General features: G+C 46.4%; 1 protein-coding gene and 1 non-coding gene across 2 annotated transcripts in view; one reads left to right on the forward strand and one right to left on the reverse strand.

Moving 5' to 3' along the window:
* The first annotated feature begins 1260 nt into the window (after window positions 1-1260).
* LOC120039909 (gamma-aminobutyric acid type B receptor subunit 2-like) overlaps window positions 1261-19087 on the forward strand; it is a 153487-nt gene continuing 135660 nt past the window's right edge. The window contains exons 1-2 of the mRNA XM_038985231.1: window positions 1261-1266; window positions 2405-2575. Coding sequence (XP_038841159.1) covers window positions 1261-1266; window positions 2405-2575 — 177 coding nt within the window. The remainder of the gene's footprint in view (window positions 1267-2404; window positions 2576-19087) is intronic.
* trnaa-ugc lies at window positions 8963-9038 on the reverse strand. Its single transcript has one exon. It is a non-coding gene; the product is annotated as a tRNA-Ala (tRNA).

A 19087-nucleotide genomic window follows, 5' to 3' on the forward strand; every position in this document is an offset into this window, starting at 1 on the left:
GGTTGCCTTGTTCAGAGGTAGAATGACAGTTTTTTACTTTGTCAGCTCGGAGATTCAATCCACCAACCTTTCGGTTACTGGCCCAATGCTCTAACCACTAGGCTACCTGCCGCACCAACATGCTAACATGCTAATGTTCCAGAGTTAACTTTTCACATCTAGCTAAACATGCTAATGTAACAGAGTTAACTTCTCACAGCGGCAACCATTCCGGATGTGGCAGGACTTAACAGACTAAACATTTTCAATAAACGTTAATCAAATACAACCACCAACTGTTTGCTCATTGCTGTTGATATAAGATGGCGACTTAGCGCAAATGTGCATGTGCCCATTGAATCTCAACAAGGAAACAGTCGGTGGTGGTATTTGATTAATGTTTATTGACAAAGTATGGATTTCCGCAAACAAAGAAAGGCACGCAACTACAGATAACAAACATAGGTACAATGGATGTAGTCTGAGCCAGATTCCACAAAGCCTGGTTTCATCTCCATGCCGTTGGTGAAGTTCATCATAAACTTGGAGTGGAGTATAGTCCGCTAGGCAAGGCTAAGCTAAATGTCTGCAGAGCTAACATTCTAAGTCTCCCATTCAACGTTAACTTCCTGTGATGTGACTGGTAACATTTAACTGTCGCCCCCCTTTATGTATGGTTTCACAAAGCCTTTATAACAGCTTCACAAGACATACTTTGTCAAACTGTAAGGTGCCAATTTTACCAGAACTTATCCATATTCTAATTTTAACTTTGCCATGAAGTCTTTGTCAAGATCATGTAGTTTTTGTCATTCTATTCTCGTGTTCGCTGGCTGTACGCACCTGCAAGTCACGATCGGGAGGCAGAAATTAATTACACCAATTTTCCCCCAGAGATAATGAGTGTCTATTGTTGGTAAGGTGGTAGAGACTGCAAAAGAGAGAGAGAGAGAGAGTTTATTTGTATGGAAATGAAAGGTATGTGTGTGTTTGGGTCTGTTTGAAGGAGGGAGGGTTGGAAGGATAGAGAAAGAGAGACCTGAGGTCAAGCCATTGATCCATCACTCGGTAATCTTATCATGCTCTCTCTCAGTAATCCAGTGTTCGCTCAAATGACAGATTCTTTGAATTCTATAGATCCCTAGAACGTTTTCAATGGACCCAGAGATTGAGGACTGGGGATGACATTTGTTGACTTAGCTTTGTGGCTTTGAATCAGATCCTTCACATTGTCCACTGACTGTGTACGGAGCATTGTCTTTAGATGTCCCCGGTCACACGATGCCAGTATGTGCCTACTGTAGTCAGTGACAGTGTGATCATAAGATTAGATTGGTGTGCGGTGCTGAAGCTTGGGAGTGTTACATAACAAGTACCGTCCAAATGACTATTGAGTCCAAGTCTCTATCTCTCTATCTCTCTCTTTCTCACGTTATCTCTCTCTCTCTCTCTCTCTCTCTCTCTCTCTCTCTCTCTCTCTCTCTCTCTCTCTCTCTCTCTCTCTCTCTCTCTCTCTCTCTCTCTCTCTCTCTCTCTCTCTCTCTCTCTCTCTCTCTCTCTCTCTCTCTCTCACCAGAGGACCTATCACGTCCACAGTAGTGTACGGATAGACACTGTATGAGATACTGTTAGCCCACTGTTGGTCAAAAGGAAAAGGACATTCTATAGCAGTAAATGTCTGCGTGGTCACCCAAGGTGTTCAGAGCTAATGTATGTGCTTGGTAGTTGCTACAACAACAGAAAATTCAGTCCTTGCTGTGTCAAATCTTGAAAGCAGTAATGTCCAGCAAAAGTGAATCTCTTTTTTTGAACCCTGAATTGATTTAAACCTGTTTATAGTGTAATTTTTCATGTTTGAGGTTCAGCACATTTTTATCTAATTTTCTTGGAAAATAAAATGAGTGAAGCAGAACCAATCAGAATCCAAGGAACGCTTTTAACTTGACCTCAGAGTGAATACACTCGCATCTCATGAATACACACGCATGCACACGTAGTTGCATATACACACGTGCGCACACATACACACAGTCAGTTAAGGTCATCCATCCCAGCTTTCACTCCCACCAAACTTTTACAGCTCCTGTTATTATGGGCACTCTGAAGCTGTGACCTTCCCTGATGTTTCCACAGACCTATCAGACTGTTGATTTACTCACGCCTACAGACTGGACTGACTCCCAGTGTCCGGGTGTGTGTGTGTGTATGTGTCCCGCGCGCGCGTGTGTGTGTGTGTGTGACTGACACACTCAGACTGCTCTAGCTGCCATGGCTTAATCCCTCAGATGGCCATCGAAGGCCTCTGTCTAAAGCTTCAGATCTCCAGGCTTGAACTCCTATTAGCAGAACACCAGGATCAGTTAGAATTCAGCCAGAGTTTATTGGTCAGATATTTAACATTCTATGTCTGTCCTATTCTTTCCAGCTCTCCTTTGCGGCAACAACTCCTGTTCTGGCCGACAAGAAGAAGTACCCCAACTTTTTCCGGACGGTTCCGTCGGACAACGCGGTGAACCCAGCAGTGGTCAAGTTCCTCAACTTCTACAACTGGAGCCGCGTGGGGACCCTCACACAGGACGTTCAGAGGTTCTCAGAGGTGAGGGAGGATATTATGATTTTATTGGAAATTATATGATATATCATTGGAAATATCGTGATATTACGATATATCTTGGAAATATCGTGATATTATGATATATCATGGAGTTATCGTGATATTACGATATATCTTGGAAATATCGTGATATTATGATATATCATGGAGTTATCGTGATATTATGATATATCGTGGACAGACGTGGGGGTTTTTCTGTGTATTTGAGTATTTTCAAATACACAGCCCAAAACAAGTACTTTATTTGAATATTGGATTGGTTATTTGTAAAAAAACAAATAGTCAACCAAATTGTATTTGAAAGTATTTTCAAAAACTTATTTCAAATACTATTTTCAAATGCTTGGGATAAATGTATTTGATTAAGTGTATTTCCAGATACATTCCAATATTCAACTACTTGTTTTTTCAAATGAAGGTTATCTGAATAGTTTTTCGAAATGTATTGAAAAGTAATTGAAATACCTGAAAGAGAATTTAATCCCAGGTCTGATCGTGGAGATATCATTATATTACGAAATATCGTGGAGATATTGTAATGTAATGCTATATTGTGATATTATAAGATATATTGTGGGGAAATTACAGGTAGGATTGTGATGATAGTGGTTACTTCTAATGCAATTTTAACATGCACACAGAGAGTAACTTGTGTTGTATGACTTACTGAGGACATTACTGCTTATATATTCCCTGTAATGTTAGTACACAGCTGCATCCTTTCAAGTCCTTCTAAAAATACATTACATTTTTGAAAGTTGGCATTTTAACATCATCTCTCAACACAAATTACTTCCTTTCCCAGTTTGTGGTCAAGTCCTTCTGGGAAACATGAGTTACATTATCCCATCTGACTCACCATGCATGGTCACTGTATGCAGGCTTCAGGCACCCACACCCATTACACATAACTGGTACACACATCAATACCCATTACTCAGAACTGGTACACACATCAATACCTATCACACAGAACTGGTACACACATCAACACCCATTACACATAACTGGTACACACATCAATACCCATTACTCAGAACTGGTACACACATCAATACCCATCACACAGAACTGGTACACACATCAAATTATTTTTTTAAATTATTTTTATTTCACCTTTATTTAACCAGGTAGGCTAGTTGAGAACAAGTTCTCATTTGCAACTGCGACCTGGCCAAGATAAAGCATAGCAGTTCGACACATACAACAACACAGAGTTACACATGGAATAAACAAAACATACAGTCAATAACACAGTAGAAAAAAGAAAACAAAAAGTCTATATACAGTGAGTGCAAATGAGGTAAGATAAGGGAGTTAAGGCAATAAATAGGCCATGGTGGCGAAGTAATTACAATATAGCAATTTAACACTGGAATGGTAAGATGTGCAGAAGATGAATGTGCAAGTAGAGATAGTGGGGTGCAAAGGAGCAAGATAAATAAATAAATACAGTATGGGGATGAGGTAGTTGTCACGTTCCTGACCTGTTTTCTGTTGTTTTGTATGTGTTTAATTGGTCAGGGCGTGAGTTGGGGTGGGTAGTCTATGTTATGTGTTTTCTATGTTGGGTTAATGGTTTGCCTGGTATGGTTCTCAATTAGAGGCAGGTGTGTGTCGTTTCCTCTGATTGAGAGCCATATTAAGGTAGGTTGTTCTCACTGTTTGTTTGTGGGTGATTGTTCCTGTGTCTGTGTATACCACATGGGACTGTTTCGTTTGTTCGTTCATTTTAGGTAGTCTGTTCCTGTTCGTGCGTTCTTCGTCTATATGTAAGTTCGTTTGTTTCAGGTCTGTTGCCTTCGTTTATTGTTTTGTAGTTTGTTCTAGTGTTTTGTCAGTGTTTCGTCTGTTAAATAAATTCAGTATGTATTCATCACCCGCTGCGCCTTGGTCCGTTCAATCACCACAAGACGAACGTTACAGAATCACCCACCAAACCCGGATCAAGCAGCGGGTTAACGGGCAACAGCGACAGCAGCAGTGGTTCAAGGAGGAATGGACATGGGAGGAGATTCTGGACGGAGAAGGACCCTGGGCAGAGCCAGAGGAGTGTCGCCGCCCAAAAGCGGAGCTGGAGGCATCTAAAGCGGAGAGGCGGCATTATGAGGCGCTAGCAAGGCAGAGCGGCTGGAAGCCCGAGAGGCTCACCCAAAAATTTCTTGGGGGGCGGCTAAAGGGTAGTGTGGCGAGGGCAGGTAGGAAACCTGCGCCCACTTCCCATGCTTACCGTGGAGAGCGAGAGTACGGGCAGACACCGTGTTACGCAGTAGAGCGCATGGTGTCTCCTGTACGTGTTCATAGCCCGGTGCGGGTTATTCCACCTCCCCGCACTAGCCGGGCTAGATTGAGCATTGAGCCAAGTGCCATGAAGCCGGCTCTACATATCTGGCCTCCAGTACGTCTCCTCGGGCCGGTGTACATGGCACCAGCCTTACGCATGGTGTCCCCGGTTCGCCAACACAGCCCAGTGCGGGTTATTCCACCTCCCCGCACTGGACGGGCTACGGGGAGCATTCAACCAGGTAAGGTTGGGCAGGCTCAGTGCTCAAGGGAGCCAGTACGCCTGCACGGTCCGGTATATCCGGCGCCACCTTCCCGCCCCAGCCCAGTACCTCCAGTTCCAGCACCCCGCACTCGCCTTATGGTGCGTGGCCCCAGCCCAGTACCACCAGTGCCTACACCACGCACCAGGCTTCCAGTGCGTCTCCAGAGCCCTGTTCCTCCTCCACGCACTCTCCCTGTGGTGCGTGTCTCCAGCCCAGTGCCTCCAGTTCCGGCACCACGCACCAAGCCTCCTGTGCGTCCTCAGAGCCCTGTACGCACTGTTCCTTCTCCCCGCACTCGCCCTGAGGTGCGTGCCCTCAGCCCGGTACCACCAGTGCCGGTACCACGCACCAGGCCTATAGTGCGCATCGAGAGTCCAGTGTGCCCTGTTCCTGCTCCCCGCACTAGCCTTGAGGTGCGTGTCTCCAGTCCGGTACCACCAGTTCCGGCACCACGCACCAGGCCTACTGTGCGCCTCAGCGGGTCAGAGTCTGCCCAGTGCCGTCTGAACTGCCTGCACTGCTCGTCTGCTCAACGCCGCCTGCACTGCTCGTCTGTCCAGCGCCGTCTGAGCTGCCTGCCTGCCCAGCGCCGTCTGAACTGCCTGCGCTGCTCGTCTGCTCAACGCCGCCTGCACTGCTCGTCTGCCCAGCGCCGCCTGAGCCATCCGTCTGCCCAGCGCCGTCTGAGCCATCCGTCTGCCCAGCGCCGTCTGAGCCATCCGTCTGCCCAGCGCCGTCTGAGCCATCCGTCTGCCCAGCGCCGTCTGAGCCATCCGTCTGCCCAGCACCGTCTGAGCCATCCGTCTGCCCAGCGCCGTCTGAGCCATCCGTCTGCCTAGCGCCATCTGAGCCATCTGTCTGCCCAGCGCCATCTGAGTCATCCGTCTGCCACGAGCCATTAGAGCCGCCCGTCTGTCCCGAGCCATTAGAGCCGTCCGTCAGTCAGGAGCCGCTAGAGCCGTCCGTCAGTCAGGAGCTGCCAGAGCCGCCAGCCAGTCAGGAGCTGCCAGAGCCGCCAGCCAGTCAGGAGCTGCCAGAGCCGCCAGCCAGTCAGGAGCTGCCAGAGCCGCCAGCCAGTCAGGAGCTGCCAGAGCCGCCAGCCAGTCAGGAGCTGCCAGAGCCGCCAGCCAGTCAGGAGCTGCCAGAGCTGCCCTCCAGTCATGAGCTGCCCTACAGTCATGAGCTGCCCTACAGTCATGAGCTGCCCTACAGTCATGAGCTGCCACCCAGTCCGGAGCTGCCACCCAGTCCGGAGCTGCCACTCAGTCCGGAGCTGCCACTCAGTCCGGAGCTGCCACTCAGTCCGGAGCTGCCATTCAGTCCGGAGCGGCCATTCAGTCCGGAGCGGCCATTCAGTCCGGAGCGGCCATTCAGTCCGGAGCGGCCATTCAGTCCGGAGCTGCCATTCAGTCCGGAGCTGCCATTCAGTCCGGAGCTGCCATTCGTCCTGAGTTGTCCCTCTGTCCTGAGCTACCTCTTTGTCCTGAGCTACCTCTTTGTCCTGCGCTACCTCTTTGTCCTGAGCTACCTCTTTGTCCTGAGCTACCTCTCTGTCCTGAGTTGTCTCCTCTATTTTAGAGGGGCGTTGGTGAAGGTTCCTGGACCATGGTCGGGGGCGAGGGTCGCCACTCAAAGGACGCTAAGGAGGGGGACAAAGACAGTAGTGGAGTGGTGTCCTCGTCCACCGCCGGAGCCGCCACCGCGGACAGATGCCCACCCAGACCCTCCCCTTGAGTTTTAGGGGTGCGCCCGGAGTTCGCACCTTGAGGGGGGGGGGTTCTGTCACGTTCCTGACCTGTTTTCTGTTGTCTTGTATGTGTTTAATTGGTCAGGGCTTGAGTTGGGGTGGGTAGTCTATGTTATGTGTTTTCTATGTTGGGTTAATGGTTTGCCTGGTATGGTTCTCAATTAGAGGCAGGTGTGTGTCGTTTCCTCTGATTGAGAGCCATATTAAGGTAGGTTGTTCTCACTGTTTGTTTGTGGGTGATTGTTCCTGTGTCTGTGTATACCACATGGGACTGTTTCGTTTGTTCGTTCATTTTAGGTAGTCTGTTCCTGTTCGTGCGTTCTTCGTCTATATGTAAGTTCGTTTGTTTCAGGTCTGTTGCCTTCGTTTATTGTTTTGTAGTTTGTTCTAGTGTTTTGTCAGTGTTTCGTCTGTTAAATAAATTCAGTATGTATTCATCACCCGCTGCGCCTTGGTCCGTTCAATCACCACAAGACGAACGTTACAGTAGTTGGATGGGCTGTTTACAGATGGGCTATGTACAGGTGCAGTGATCTGATCAATACCCATTACACAGAACTGGTACACACATCAATACCCATCACACAGAACTGGTACACACATCAATACCCATCACACATAACTGCTGTGAAAGTCCATTGAGGAACTGTTGTCTCCAGGGCAATGTTGAGGCATGTATGGTGGTTAGGGTTAGGGTTAGCTAACATAGTGGTTTGGATGCACTGTTTCTGTTGTCTACTGACGTTCCACAGTAGAATAAATGTACTGAATAAATGTATGTAATTCCACACCAGCTTAATTTCCTATGGAGCTGGGGTATTTCATATCTAGTCTATTCACCGAAACAAAAACCATTGGGCTTCTTTCCCCGACTTGTCATACCTCTAGATAGGAATTTAAGCATGTGTGAAAACAGCACATCACCATAACAGCACCAACACCCCAGCGTGCCACAATACCCTGTTTGTGTATCAAAGTGTGCATTTGAAAATCTATCACTTGTGACTGGAGAGCGTGGCGTTGTCTGGCGTTGTCTGGCGTTGTCAGGCGTTGTCTGGCGTTGTCAGGCTAGTTGAAAACAATCTGGTGCTGAGGGATAAGAAGACACGCTGTAAATCTGTGGAAGAGTAAAATCCCTTTGTCTGCCACCTCCTGATGCTGCCGTTGGGCTTAGAACAGGGAGAAAAACGGAAAGGCGTCCTGATTCAATCAACCTGCGATACCATTTGTCCTTAATCCTGATTTACAAATATATGCAAGAATGAAAACGCCATTTTCTTCTATTTCTTCCGTTCTCCACTCAGATTGCTACGTTGGATCTAGCAGTGGCCACATATTTTTTAGATAAATTATAAAAGGATTTAGGATGGATTGAAATGAATACATTTTACCATAAAATAGAAAAATTAATGAATTTGTTCTGCGTTTGATTGTGTTTAAATGGTCCAATTGTTCCGACAAACCTGTGCATAAGATTCTCTGATAATTGATGGCTGTATTTCATAGCTGTATCCAATTTCATATATTTTCCAGTTTTCTATACTGAGCTACTATCCAACCCATTTTCAGGAACTGACAGTACTGTAGGTCTGTTTTTTCAGTAAGTCAATAAATCTATGCAACGTCTATCTGACAAATGATGTGAGGATTTCATGGTTTTAGATTTAGCTTCCCAGGATTTCCCCCCGTCTGTCCTGTCCCCACTTTTGCTATCTGACACCTTTCAGGAACCTACCAGGTTTCTACCAATACATGGATTAAGGTCTGTTTTGAATCACACTCCACCAGATTAAGCCTCAATCACATTTTTGATGTTAGAGATTAGATGACAAGAGATGTCAAGGTCCCTGCTCTTTGGGCAGTGGAGTGTGAGTGTGTGTGTGTGTGTGTGTGTGTGTGTGTGATCACCTCAACCACCTCAACCTCTCTGCGTTCTCTACCATCGTAGATCCTAAGGTGACGTCTTATAGCTCTGCCAGGTCAGTATAATTTTTACATTTACATTTAAGTCATTTAGCAGACGCTCTTATCCAGAGCGACTTACAAGTACATACATTCATACTTATTTTGTACTGGCCCCCCGTGGGAATCGAACCCACAACCCTGGCGTTGCAAGCGCCATGCTCTACCAACTGAGCCACACGGGGCCACTGTGATCCTTGACCACTAAGGACCCCACAGAGCCAGGCCTCCAGACAGACTGTAAGGTATATGGTGAAGTTGCCCTTAAATGCTGATAATTTCCTCCACTAATGATTAAGTGGCCCCTGATCTGTACCTAGGGGCAACTTCACCCTACATCACTGTAACCTGTAAGATCAGAGTCATCACATGCTATGGATAGCCCTATAGCTGATGTGTGGACTGAGATGCTGCTGTCCACCCCTCTCCTCCCTTCCTCCCCTCTCCTCCCCTTCTCCCCCCCCCCATTTTCTCCACCCTCCCCTCTCCTTCCCTCCTCTCCTCCCCTTCTCTCCTCCCCTCCCCTCCCCCCTCTCCTCCCCTCCCCCCTCTCCTCCCCTGCTCAACTCTCCTCTCCTCCCCTTCACTCCTCTCTTCTCATCTCCTCCTCTCCTCCCCTTCTCTCCTCTCCTCCTTTCCTCTCCTCATCATCACTCTCTCTGATTAACACCCCTTACTGAGAGAGTTAGCCGTGATCACATTACTAAAAATAGACTGTGATCACATTATTAAACCTTACAATGTCATTACCTTACTAAGAAATCTTAGAAAATCACTGAGATTTAGAAAATGACTTTGAAAATAACTAGGAGTCTTAAAAAAGGTAACACATGTAATAATGCGTTGGTTCTTGGAAGTGTTTCATGTTGCCATGAGATAGGGAAGAGAGGAGAGAAGGTGAGGAGAGACAAGGAGAGAAGGGGAGGGGAGGAGCGAAGGAGAGGAGAGGGGACGGGAGGGGAGGGGAACATGAACACTCTCCTCTCCCCTTCTGTCCTCTCCTCTCATCTCCTCCCATTCTTTCCTCCCCTCTCCTCCCCTCTCCTTCTCTCCTCCCCTCCCCTTCTCTCCTTTCTTCCCTATCTCAAAAACAAAAAATTTGGGTACAAAACCCGTTGCACACCAACACATGACTTGCACATAACATACAATAAAACAATCTCCGACAAGGACATGAGGGGAAACAGAGGGTTAAATACACAACATGTAATTGATGGGATTGGAACCAGGTGTGAAGGAAGACAAGACAAAGCCAATGGAAAATGAAAAATGGATCAGTGATGGCTAGAAGGTCGGTGACGTCGACCGCCGAACACCGCCCAAACAAGGAGAGGGACCGACTTCGGCGAAAGTCGTGACAGACTGTGATGACGATACGTAAAATAACGACTGTAATTACATTACATAAAATAATGACTGTGATCACATTACATAAAATAATGACTGTGATCACATTGCATAAAATAATGACTGTGATCACATTGCATAAAATAATGACTGTGATCACATTGCATAAAATAATGACTGTGATCACATTGCATAAAATAAAGACTGTGATCACATTACATAAAATAATGACTGTGATCACATTGCATAAAATAATGACTGTGATCACATTGCATAAAATAATGACTGTGATCACATTGCATAAAATAATGACTGTGATCACATTGCATAAAATAATGACTGTGATCACATTGCATAAAATAATGACTGTGATCACATTGCATAAAATAATGACTGTGATCACATTGCATAAAATAATGACTGTGATCACATTGCATAAAATAACGACTGTGATCACATTACATAAAATAATGACTGTGATCACATTTTTAAACCTTACAATGTCATTACCTTACTAAGAAATCTTAGAAAATCACTGAGATTTAGAAAATTACTTTGAAAATTACTAAGAGTCTTAAAAAATGTAACACATGTAATAATGCGTTGGTTCTTGGAAGTGTTTCATGTTGCCATAGAGATTCATGTAGTTTTGTGTTATGGCTATCTATTATTATGCTGTAATGTCCATTTGGGATCTAGACCACTTAATCATTTGTCATCTGCAGCAATGCCAGAACGCAAAGCCAGGAAGCTCAAACTTCTGCCCTGTTTTAGTTAGCATGAGAGTATGACTGGCGTCAGAGGCTAAACCAGGGGATTGACCTCGCAATATGACGCACGAGCTGGCAAACGGACACACAGACACCTACTGTAGACACACAGACACAGATAAACAGACACACGCACATGCACACACACAGACTGACACAGACCCACATGCACACACACACACATACACACACACTGGAATTTAAACAGAAAGATATCAGTCATCCTCATCTGGTGTGGGGCTGTGAATGTGTACATGCGAGTTTATGTGTGTATGTGTACATGAGAGTTTATGTGTGAATGTGTACATGAGAGTTTATGTGTGAATGTGTACATGAGAGTTTATGTGTGTATGTGTACATGAGAGTTTATGTGTGTATGTGTACATGAGAGTTTATGTGTGAATGTCACGTTCCTGACCTGTTTTCCTTTGTCTTGTATTTATTTTAGTTGGTCAGGGCGTGAGTTGGGTGGGTTTGTCTATGGTTGATTTTCTATGTTGGGATTTTTGTGTTCAGCCTGGTATGATTCTCAATCAGAGGCAGCTGTCAATCGTTGTCCCTGATTGAGAATCATACTTAGGCAGCCTGGGTTTCACGTGTGTTTTGTGGGTGTTTGTATCTCGTGTCAGTGTTCGTGCCACACGGGACTGTTTTCGGTTTTGTCACGTTCGTTGTTTTTTTTGTATTTGTAAGTGTTCAGTTTCGTTTTGATTAAATCAATATGAGCACTAACCACTCTGCGTTTTGGTCTGACCCTTACTCCTTCTCCTCATCCGAGGAGGAGGAATTAGACAGCCGTTACAGTGAATGTGTACATGAGAGTTTATGTGTGAATGTGTACATGAGAGTTTATGTGTGTGTGTGTGTGCATGAGAGTTTATGTGTGTATGTGTACATGAGAGTTTATGTGTGTATGTGTACATGAGAGAGTGTATGTGTGTGTGTGTGTGTGTGTGTGTGTGTGTGTGTGTGTGTGTGTGTGTGTGTGTGTGTGTGTGTGTGTGTGTGTGTGTGTGTGTGTGTGTGTGTGTGTGTGTGTGTGTGTGTGTGCATGAGAGTTTATGTGTGTATGTGTACATGAGAGTTTATGTGTGTATGTGTACATGAGAGAGTGTGTGTGTGTATGTGTACATGAGAGTTTATGTGTGTATGTGTACATGAGAGTTTATGTGTGTATGTGTACATGAGAGTTTATGTGTACATGAGAGTTTATGTGTGTATGTGTACTTGAGAGTTAATGTGTGTATGTGTACATGAGAGAGTTTATGTGTGTATGTGTACATGAGAGTTTATGTGCGAATATGTACGTGAGAGTCTATGTGTGTATATGTGCATTTATGTGGGTTTAATGTTGGACAGTATCTGTGTGTGTGTGTGTGTGTGTGTGTGTGTGTGTGTGTGTGTGTGTGTGTGTGTGTGTGTGTGTGTGTGTGTGTGTGTGTGCGTTGAAATGAGCCTAATCCTGGTCTTTCGTCTGACCCGATCCTGGTCTTTAGTCTGACCTGATCCTGGTCTTTAGTCTGGCCTGATCCTGGTCTTTAGCCTGATCCTGGTCTTTAGTCTGACCTGATCTTGGTCTTTAGTCTGGCCTGATCCTGGTCTTTAGCCTGATCCTGGTCTTTAGCCTGACCCAATCCTGGTCTTTAGTCTGGCCTGATCCTGGTCTTTAGCCTGACCCGATCCTGGTCTTTAGCCTGACCTGATCCTGGTCTTTAGTCTGACCCGATCCTGGTCTTTAGCCTGACCTGATCCTGGTCTTTAGCCTGACCTGACCCTGGTATTTAGCTTGACCTGCCCCTGGTCTTTAGTCTTGCCTGATCCTGGTCTTAAGTCTGACCTGACCCTGGTCTTTAGCCTGACCTGATTCTGGTCTTTAGCCTGACCTGATTCTGGTCTTTAGTCTGACCTGATCCTGGTCTTTAGTCTGATCTGATCCTGTTTTTTTGTCTGACCTGACCCTGGTCTTTAGCCTGACCTGATCCTGGTCTTTAGTCTGACCTGATCCTGGTCTTTAGCCTGATCCTGGTCTTTAGTCTGACCTGACCCTGGTCTTTAGTCTGGCCTGATCCTGGTCTTTAGTCTGATCCTGGTCTTTAGTCTGACCTGACCCTGGTCTTTAGCCTGACCCTGGTATTTAGTCTGACCTGATCCTGGTCTTTAGTCTGGCCTGACCCTGGTCTTTAGCCTGACCCTGGTATTTAGTCTGACCTGATCCTGGTCTTTAGTCTGGCCTGATCCTGGTCTTTAGTCTGATCCTGGTCTTTAGCCTGACCTGATTCTGGTCTTTAGCCTGACCCGATCCTGGTCTTTAGCCTGGCCTGATCCTGGTCTTTAGCCTGACCTGCCCCTGGTCTTTAGCCTGACCCGATCCTGGTCTTTAGCCTGACCTGATCCTGGTCTTTAGTCTGACCTGATCCTGGTCTTTAGTCTGACCTGATCCTGGTCTTTAGTCTGACCTGACCCTGGTCTTTAGCCTGACCTGATCATGGTCTTTAGTCTGACCTGATCCTGGTTCTTAGCCTGATCCTGGTTCTTAGCCTGATCCTGGTCTTTAGTCTGACCTGATCCTGGTCTTTAGCCTGATCCTGGCCTTTAGTCGGACCTGACCCTGGTCTTTAGTCTTGCCTGATCCTGGTCATTAGTCTGGCCCGATTCTGGTCTTTAGTCTGACCTGATCCTGGTCTTTAGCCTGATCTGATCCTGGTTTTTAGTCTGACCTGATCCTGGTTTTTAGCCTGATCTTGGTCTTTAGTCTGTCCTGACCCTGGTCTTTAGCCTGATCCTGGTCTTTAGTCTGACCTGATCCTGGTTCTTAGCCTGATCCTGGTCTTTAGTCTGTCCTGATCCTGGTCTTTAGCCTGATCCTGGTCTTTAGTCTGTCCTGACCCTGGTCTTTAGCCTGATCCTGGTCTTTAGTCTGTCCTGACCCTGGTCTTTAGCCTGATCCTAGTCTTTAGTCTGTCCTGGCTCTGGTCTTTAGCCTGATCCTGGTCTTCAGTCTGTCCTGACCCTGGTCTTTAGCCTGATCCTGGTCTTTAGTCTGTCCTGACCCTGGTCTTTAGCCTGACCCTGGTCTTTAGCCTGATCCTGGTCTTTAGTCTGTCCTGACCCTGGTCTTTAGCCTGATCCTGGTCTTTAGTCTGTCCTGACCCTGGTCTTTAGTCTGACCTGACCCTGGTCTTTAGCCTGACCTGATCTTGGTCTTTAGTCTGATCTGACCCTGGTCTTTAGCCTGACCTGATCTTGGTCTTTAGTCTGTCCTGACCCTGGTCTTTAGCCTGATCCTGGTCTTTAGCCTGAGCTGATCTTGGTCTTTAGTCTGACCTGACCCTGGTCTTTAGCCTGACCTGATCTTGGTCTTTAGTCTGATCTGACCCTGGTCTTTAGCCTGACCTGATCTTGGTCTTTAGTCTGTCCTGACCCTGGTCTTTAGCCTGATCCTGGTCTTTAGCCTGACCTGATCTTGGTCTTTAGTCTGATCTGACCCTGGTCTTTAGCCTGACCTGATCTTGGTCTTTAGTCTGTCCTGACCCTGGTCTTTAGCCTGATCCTGGTCTTTAGCCTGACCTGATCTTGGTCTTTAGTCTGACCTGACCCTGGTCTTTAGCCTGACCTGATCTTGGTCTTTAGTCTGTCCTGACCCTGGTCTTTAGCCTGATCCTGGTCTTTAGCCTGACCTGATCTTGGTCTTTAGTCTGATCTGACCCTGGTCTTTAGCCTGACCTGATCTTGGTCTTTAGTCTGTCCTGACCCTGGTCTTTAGCCTGATCCTGGTCTTTAGCCTGACCTGATCTTGGTCTTTAGTCTGACCTGACCCTGGTCTTTAGCCTGACCTGATCTTGGTCTTTAGTCTGATCTGACCCTGGTCTTTAGCCTGACCTGATCTTGGTCTTTAGTCTGTCCTGACCCTGGTCTTTAGCCTGATCCTGGTCTTTAGCCTGAGCTGATCTTGGTCTTTAGTCTGACCTGACCCTGGTCTTTAGCCTGACCTGATCTTGGTCTTTAGTCTGATCTGACCCTGGTCTTTAGCCTGACCTGATCTTGGTCTTTAGTCTGTCCTGACCCTGGTCTTTAGCCTGATCCTGGTCTTTAGCCTGACCTGATCTTGGTCTTTAGTCTGATCTGACCCTGGTCTTTAGCCTGACCTGATCTTGGTCTTTAGTCTGTCCTGACCCTGGTCTTTAGCCTGATCCTGGTCTTTAGCCTGACCTGATCTTGGTCTTTAGTCTGACCTGACCCTGGTCTTTAGCCTGATCTGATCTTGGTCTTTAGTCTGATCTGACCCTGGTCTTTAGCCTGACCTGATCTTGGTCTTTAGTCTGACCTGACCCTGGTCTTTAGCCTGATCCTGGTCTTTATCCTGACCTGACCCTGGTCTTTAGTCTGGCCTGACCCTGGTCTTTAGCCTGTGTTTTCTGGGGATTGTTAAAGACTGCCTTTAAATAAAATCATACTTTGCTAATGTCCTCTTGCAGTACTGGGGCATTAAACACGTTTAACTCAATACACTGACACTGTCGTTTCACCCTTCCTGTCCCCTTGTGTGTGTGTGTGTGTGTGTGTGTGTGTGTGTGTGTGTGTGTGTGTGTGTGTGTGTGTGTGTGTGTGTGTGTGTGTGTGTGTGTGTGTGTGTGTGTGTGTGCGTGTGTGTGTGTGTGTATTGGTGTGTGTGTATTGGTGTGTTGGTGTGTGTGTGTTGGTGTGTGTGTGTTGGTGTGTGTGGATTATGGGATTATGGGGAATCCCTGGCTAGCACAGACTGTAAAGGATATTTTTGTCCCTTTCTCCCCCTTTCCTCTCTTTCTTTCACTCTGATATAGACCCACACACGCACGCACGCACGCACGCACGTACACACACACACACACACACACACACACACACACACACACACACACACACACACACACTCACACTCACACTCACACTCACACTCACACTCACACTCACACACAAATACGTCACCCAAATACCTCTATCCTATTGTCAGCAGGTCTCTACCGTATCCTGTATCCACTTGCCATCCCTACATTCTCCCTCTCTGTAATTCCATAATCCCCTCTTGCCATGCCCTGTGGGCGGGTAGCGGGAGGGGGCTGTGAGAGGGAGGGGGCTGTGAGACGGCATGTTCAGGAATCAGAGTCTGCTTCCCAAATGGCTCCCTATGCCCTTTATAGTTCACTACTTTCTACCAGGGCCCATAGGGAACAGGGTGCCATTTGGGACGGATCTCAGGTGCAGCCTGCCAGGCTGAATTGGGTCTGGGAGGCTGATCTCAGGTGAGGCCTGCCAGGCTGAATGGGGTCTGGGAGGCTGATCTCAGGTGAGGCCTGCCAGGCTGAATTGGGTCTGGGAGGCTGATCTCAGCTGAGGCCTGCCAGGCTGAATGGGGTCTGGGAGGCTGATCTCAGGTGAGGCCTGCCAGGCTGAATGGGGTCTGGGAGGCTGATCTCAGGTGAGGCCTGCCAGGCTGAATTGGGTCTGGGAGGCTGATCTCAGGTGAGGCCTGCCAGGCTGAATGGGGTCTGGGAGGTTGATGGTAAGGATGGGTCATGACAGGAAGCAGACACCTGCACAATGCTGCTGGGTGTTACTTGGGCCATTACCTGGATTACTTCTGTACTGCATGTGTGCAGAAGTGTGTGTTGTGTGTGTGTCAGAGATAGAGAGAGAAAGCGCACACACACACACACAGTCAGTCAGACAGACAGACACGTGTACGCACGCTCACACAAACTCACACATACAAAACACACACTGGTGTTCTGTAATGACCTTGTGTGTGTGAGAACACTGCGTCTCTGTTTGTATAGATGGCTTAGGTGGGGTTTTGTGTGTGTTTGATGGGGATAATGGGTTTGAATTGGAGGCTTCACAAAGAAATATGTCTCAGGGTTTTAATGGGTTTTTGTGAATGTAAAGTAGCTGTTTTCCTTCAAAAACATGTTGTCCTTCCATCGGCCTCTCTCTTTCTCTTCCTCTCACAGTATAATATTTACTTACACCGTAAGGAATCTATACTGAACATAAATATAAACGCAACATGTAAAGTGTTGGTCCCATGTTTCATTAGCTTAAATAAAAGATCCCATACTCCCCCCAAAAATGATTTCTCTCACGTTTTTTGCACAAATTTGTTTACATCCCTGTTAGTGAGCATTTCTCCTTTGCCAAGATAATCCATCCAACTGACAGGTGTGGCATATCAAGAAGCTGATGAAACAGAATAATCATTACACAGGTGCAGTTTGTGCTGGGGACAATTTTGTCACATAGCACAATGCTACAGATGTCCCCCAGAGCTGTTGCCAGATAATTGAATGTTCATTTCTCTACCATAAGCCGCATCCAACGTTGTTTTAGATAATTTGGCAGTACGTCCAACCGGCCTCACACCCGCAGACCACCTGTAACCATGCCAGCCCAGGACCTCCACATCTTTCTTCTTCACCTGTGGGATAGTCTGAGACCAGCTAACCGGACAACTGATGAAACTGTGGGTTTACAAAACAAACAACAAAAAAAACTGTAAAAAAAAAAAAACGTCTCAGGGAAGATCATCTGCATGCTCGTCGTCCTCACCAGGGTCTTGACCTGACTGATGTTCGGCGTCGTAACCGACTTCGGCTCACCTTCGATGGCCACTAGCAGTGTGCTAGTGAAGTGTGCTCTTCGTAGATGAATCCCGGTTTCAACTGTACCGGGCAGATGGCAGACAGTGTGTATGGCGTTATGTGGGTGAGCGGTTGGCTGATGTCAACATTGTGAACAGAGTGCCCCATGGTGGAGGTGGGGTTATGGTATGGGCAGGCATAAGCTACGGACAACGAACACAATTGCATTTTATCGATAGCAATTTGAATACACAGAGATACATGTGATGAGATCCTGAGGCACATTGTCGTGCCATTCATCTGCCGCCATCACCTCGTGTTTCAGCATAATTATGCACTGCCCCATGTCGCAAGGATCTGTTCACAATTCCTGGAAGCAGAAAATGTCCCAGTTCTTCCATGGCCTGCACACTCACTAGACATCCAGTTCCCTCCAATATCCAGCAACTTGGCACAGCCATTGAAGAGGAGTAGGACAACATTCCACTGGCCACAATCAACAGCGTTATCAACTCTATGTGAAGGAGATGTGTAATGCTGCATGAGGTAAATGGTGGTCACACCAGATACTGACTGGTTTTCTGATCCACGCCCCTACCTTTTTTTTTAGGTACCTGTAACCAACAGATGCATATCTGTATTCCCAGTCATGTAGTTTTGAGCCTAATGATAGATTAGGGCCAAATGAATTTATTTCAATTGACTGATTTCCTTATATGAACTGAAACTCATTAAAATCTCACAATTTGTGCTACCCATAAGTGAGAAACCTACATGCCAAGTTGAGACCATATATTGTGTTCCTTACAGGTTATAGAAAAGACAAGAAACGATCTGTTCAGACTGCAGTCCTACCTACCTACTACAGGTTATAGAAAAGAGCAGAAGCTATCCGTTCAGACCAGTCCTACCTACCCACCTACCTACCTACCTACCTACCTACCTACCTACCTACCTACCTACCTACCTACCTACCTACCTACCTACCTACCTACCTACCTACCTACCTACCTACCTACCTACCTACCTACCTACCTACCTACCTACCAGCCTACCTACCTACCTACCTAGCTACCCACCTACCTACCTACCCAACAACCTATTTACCCACCCACCTACCTATTTACCTACCTACAGGTTATGGAAGATTTGTTTTTTAGTATTTTTCCAGTAGGTTTCCTGAAGGAGAAAGACTCCACTTCTATGTCAAAAACAATAAAACAAAAACACTACAGTAAATACTATGGTAATTTATGCAAAAATACTACAGTAACTACTACAGTATAGTACATTCCACAAAAATACTACAGTAACTACTACATTATAGTACAGTCCACAAAAATACTACAGCAACTACTACAGTATAGTACAGTCCACAAAAATACTACAGTAACTACTACATTATAGTACAGTCCACAAAAATACTACAGCAACTACTACAGTATAGTACATTCCACAAAAATACTACAGTAACTACTACATTATAGTACAGTCCACAAAAATAC

Source organism: Salvelinus namaycush, unplaced genomic scaffold (assembly GCF_016432855.1).
Source record: "Salvelinus namaycush isolate Seneca unplaced genomic scaffold, SaNama_1.0 Scaffold308, whole genome shotgun sequence".
NCBI classification, from domain to species: Eukaryota; Metazoa; Chordata; class Actinopteri; order Salmoniformes; family Salmonidae; genus Salvelinus; species Salvelinus namaycush.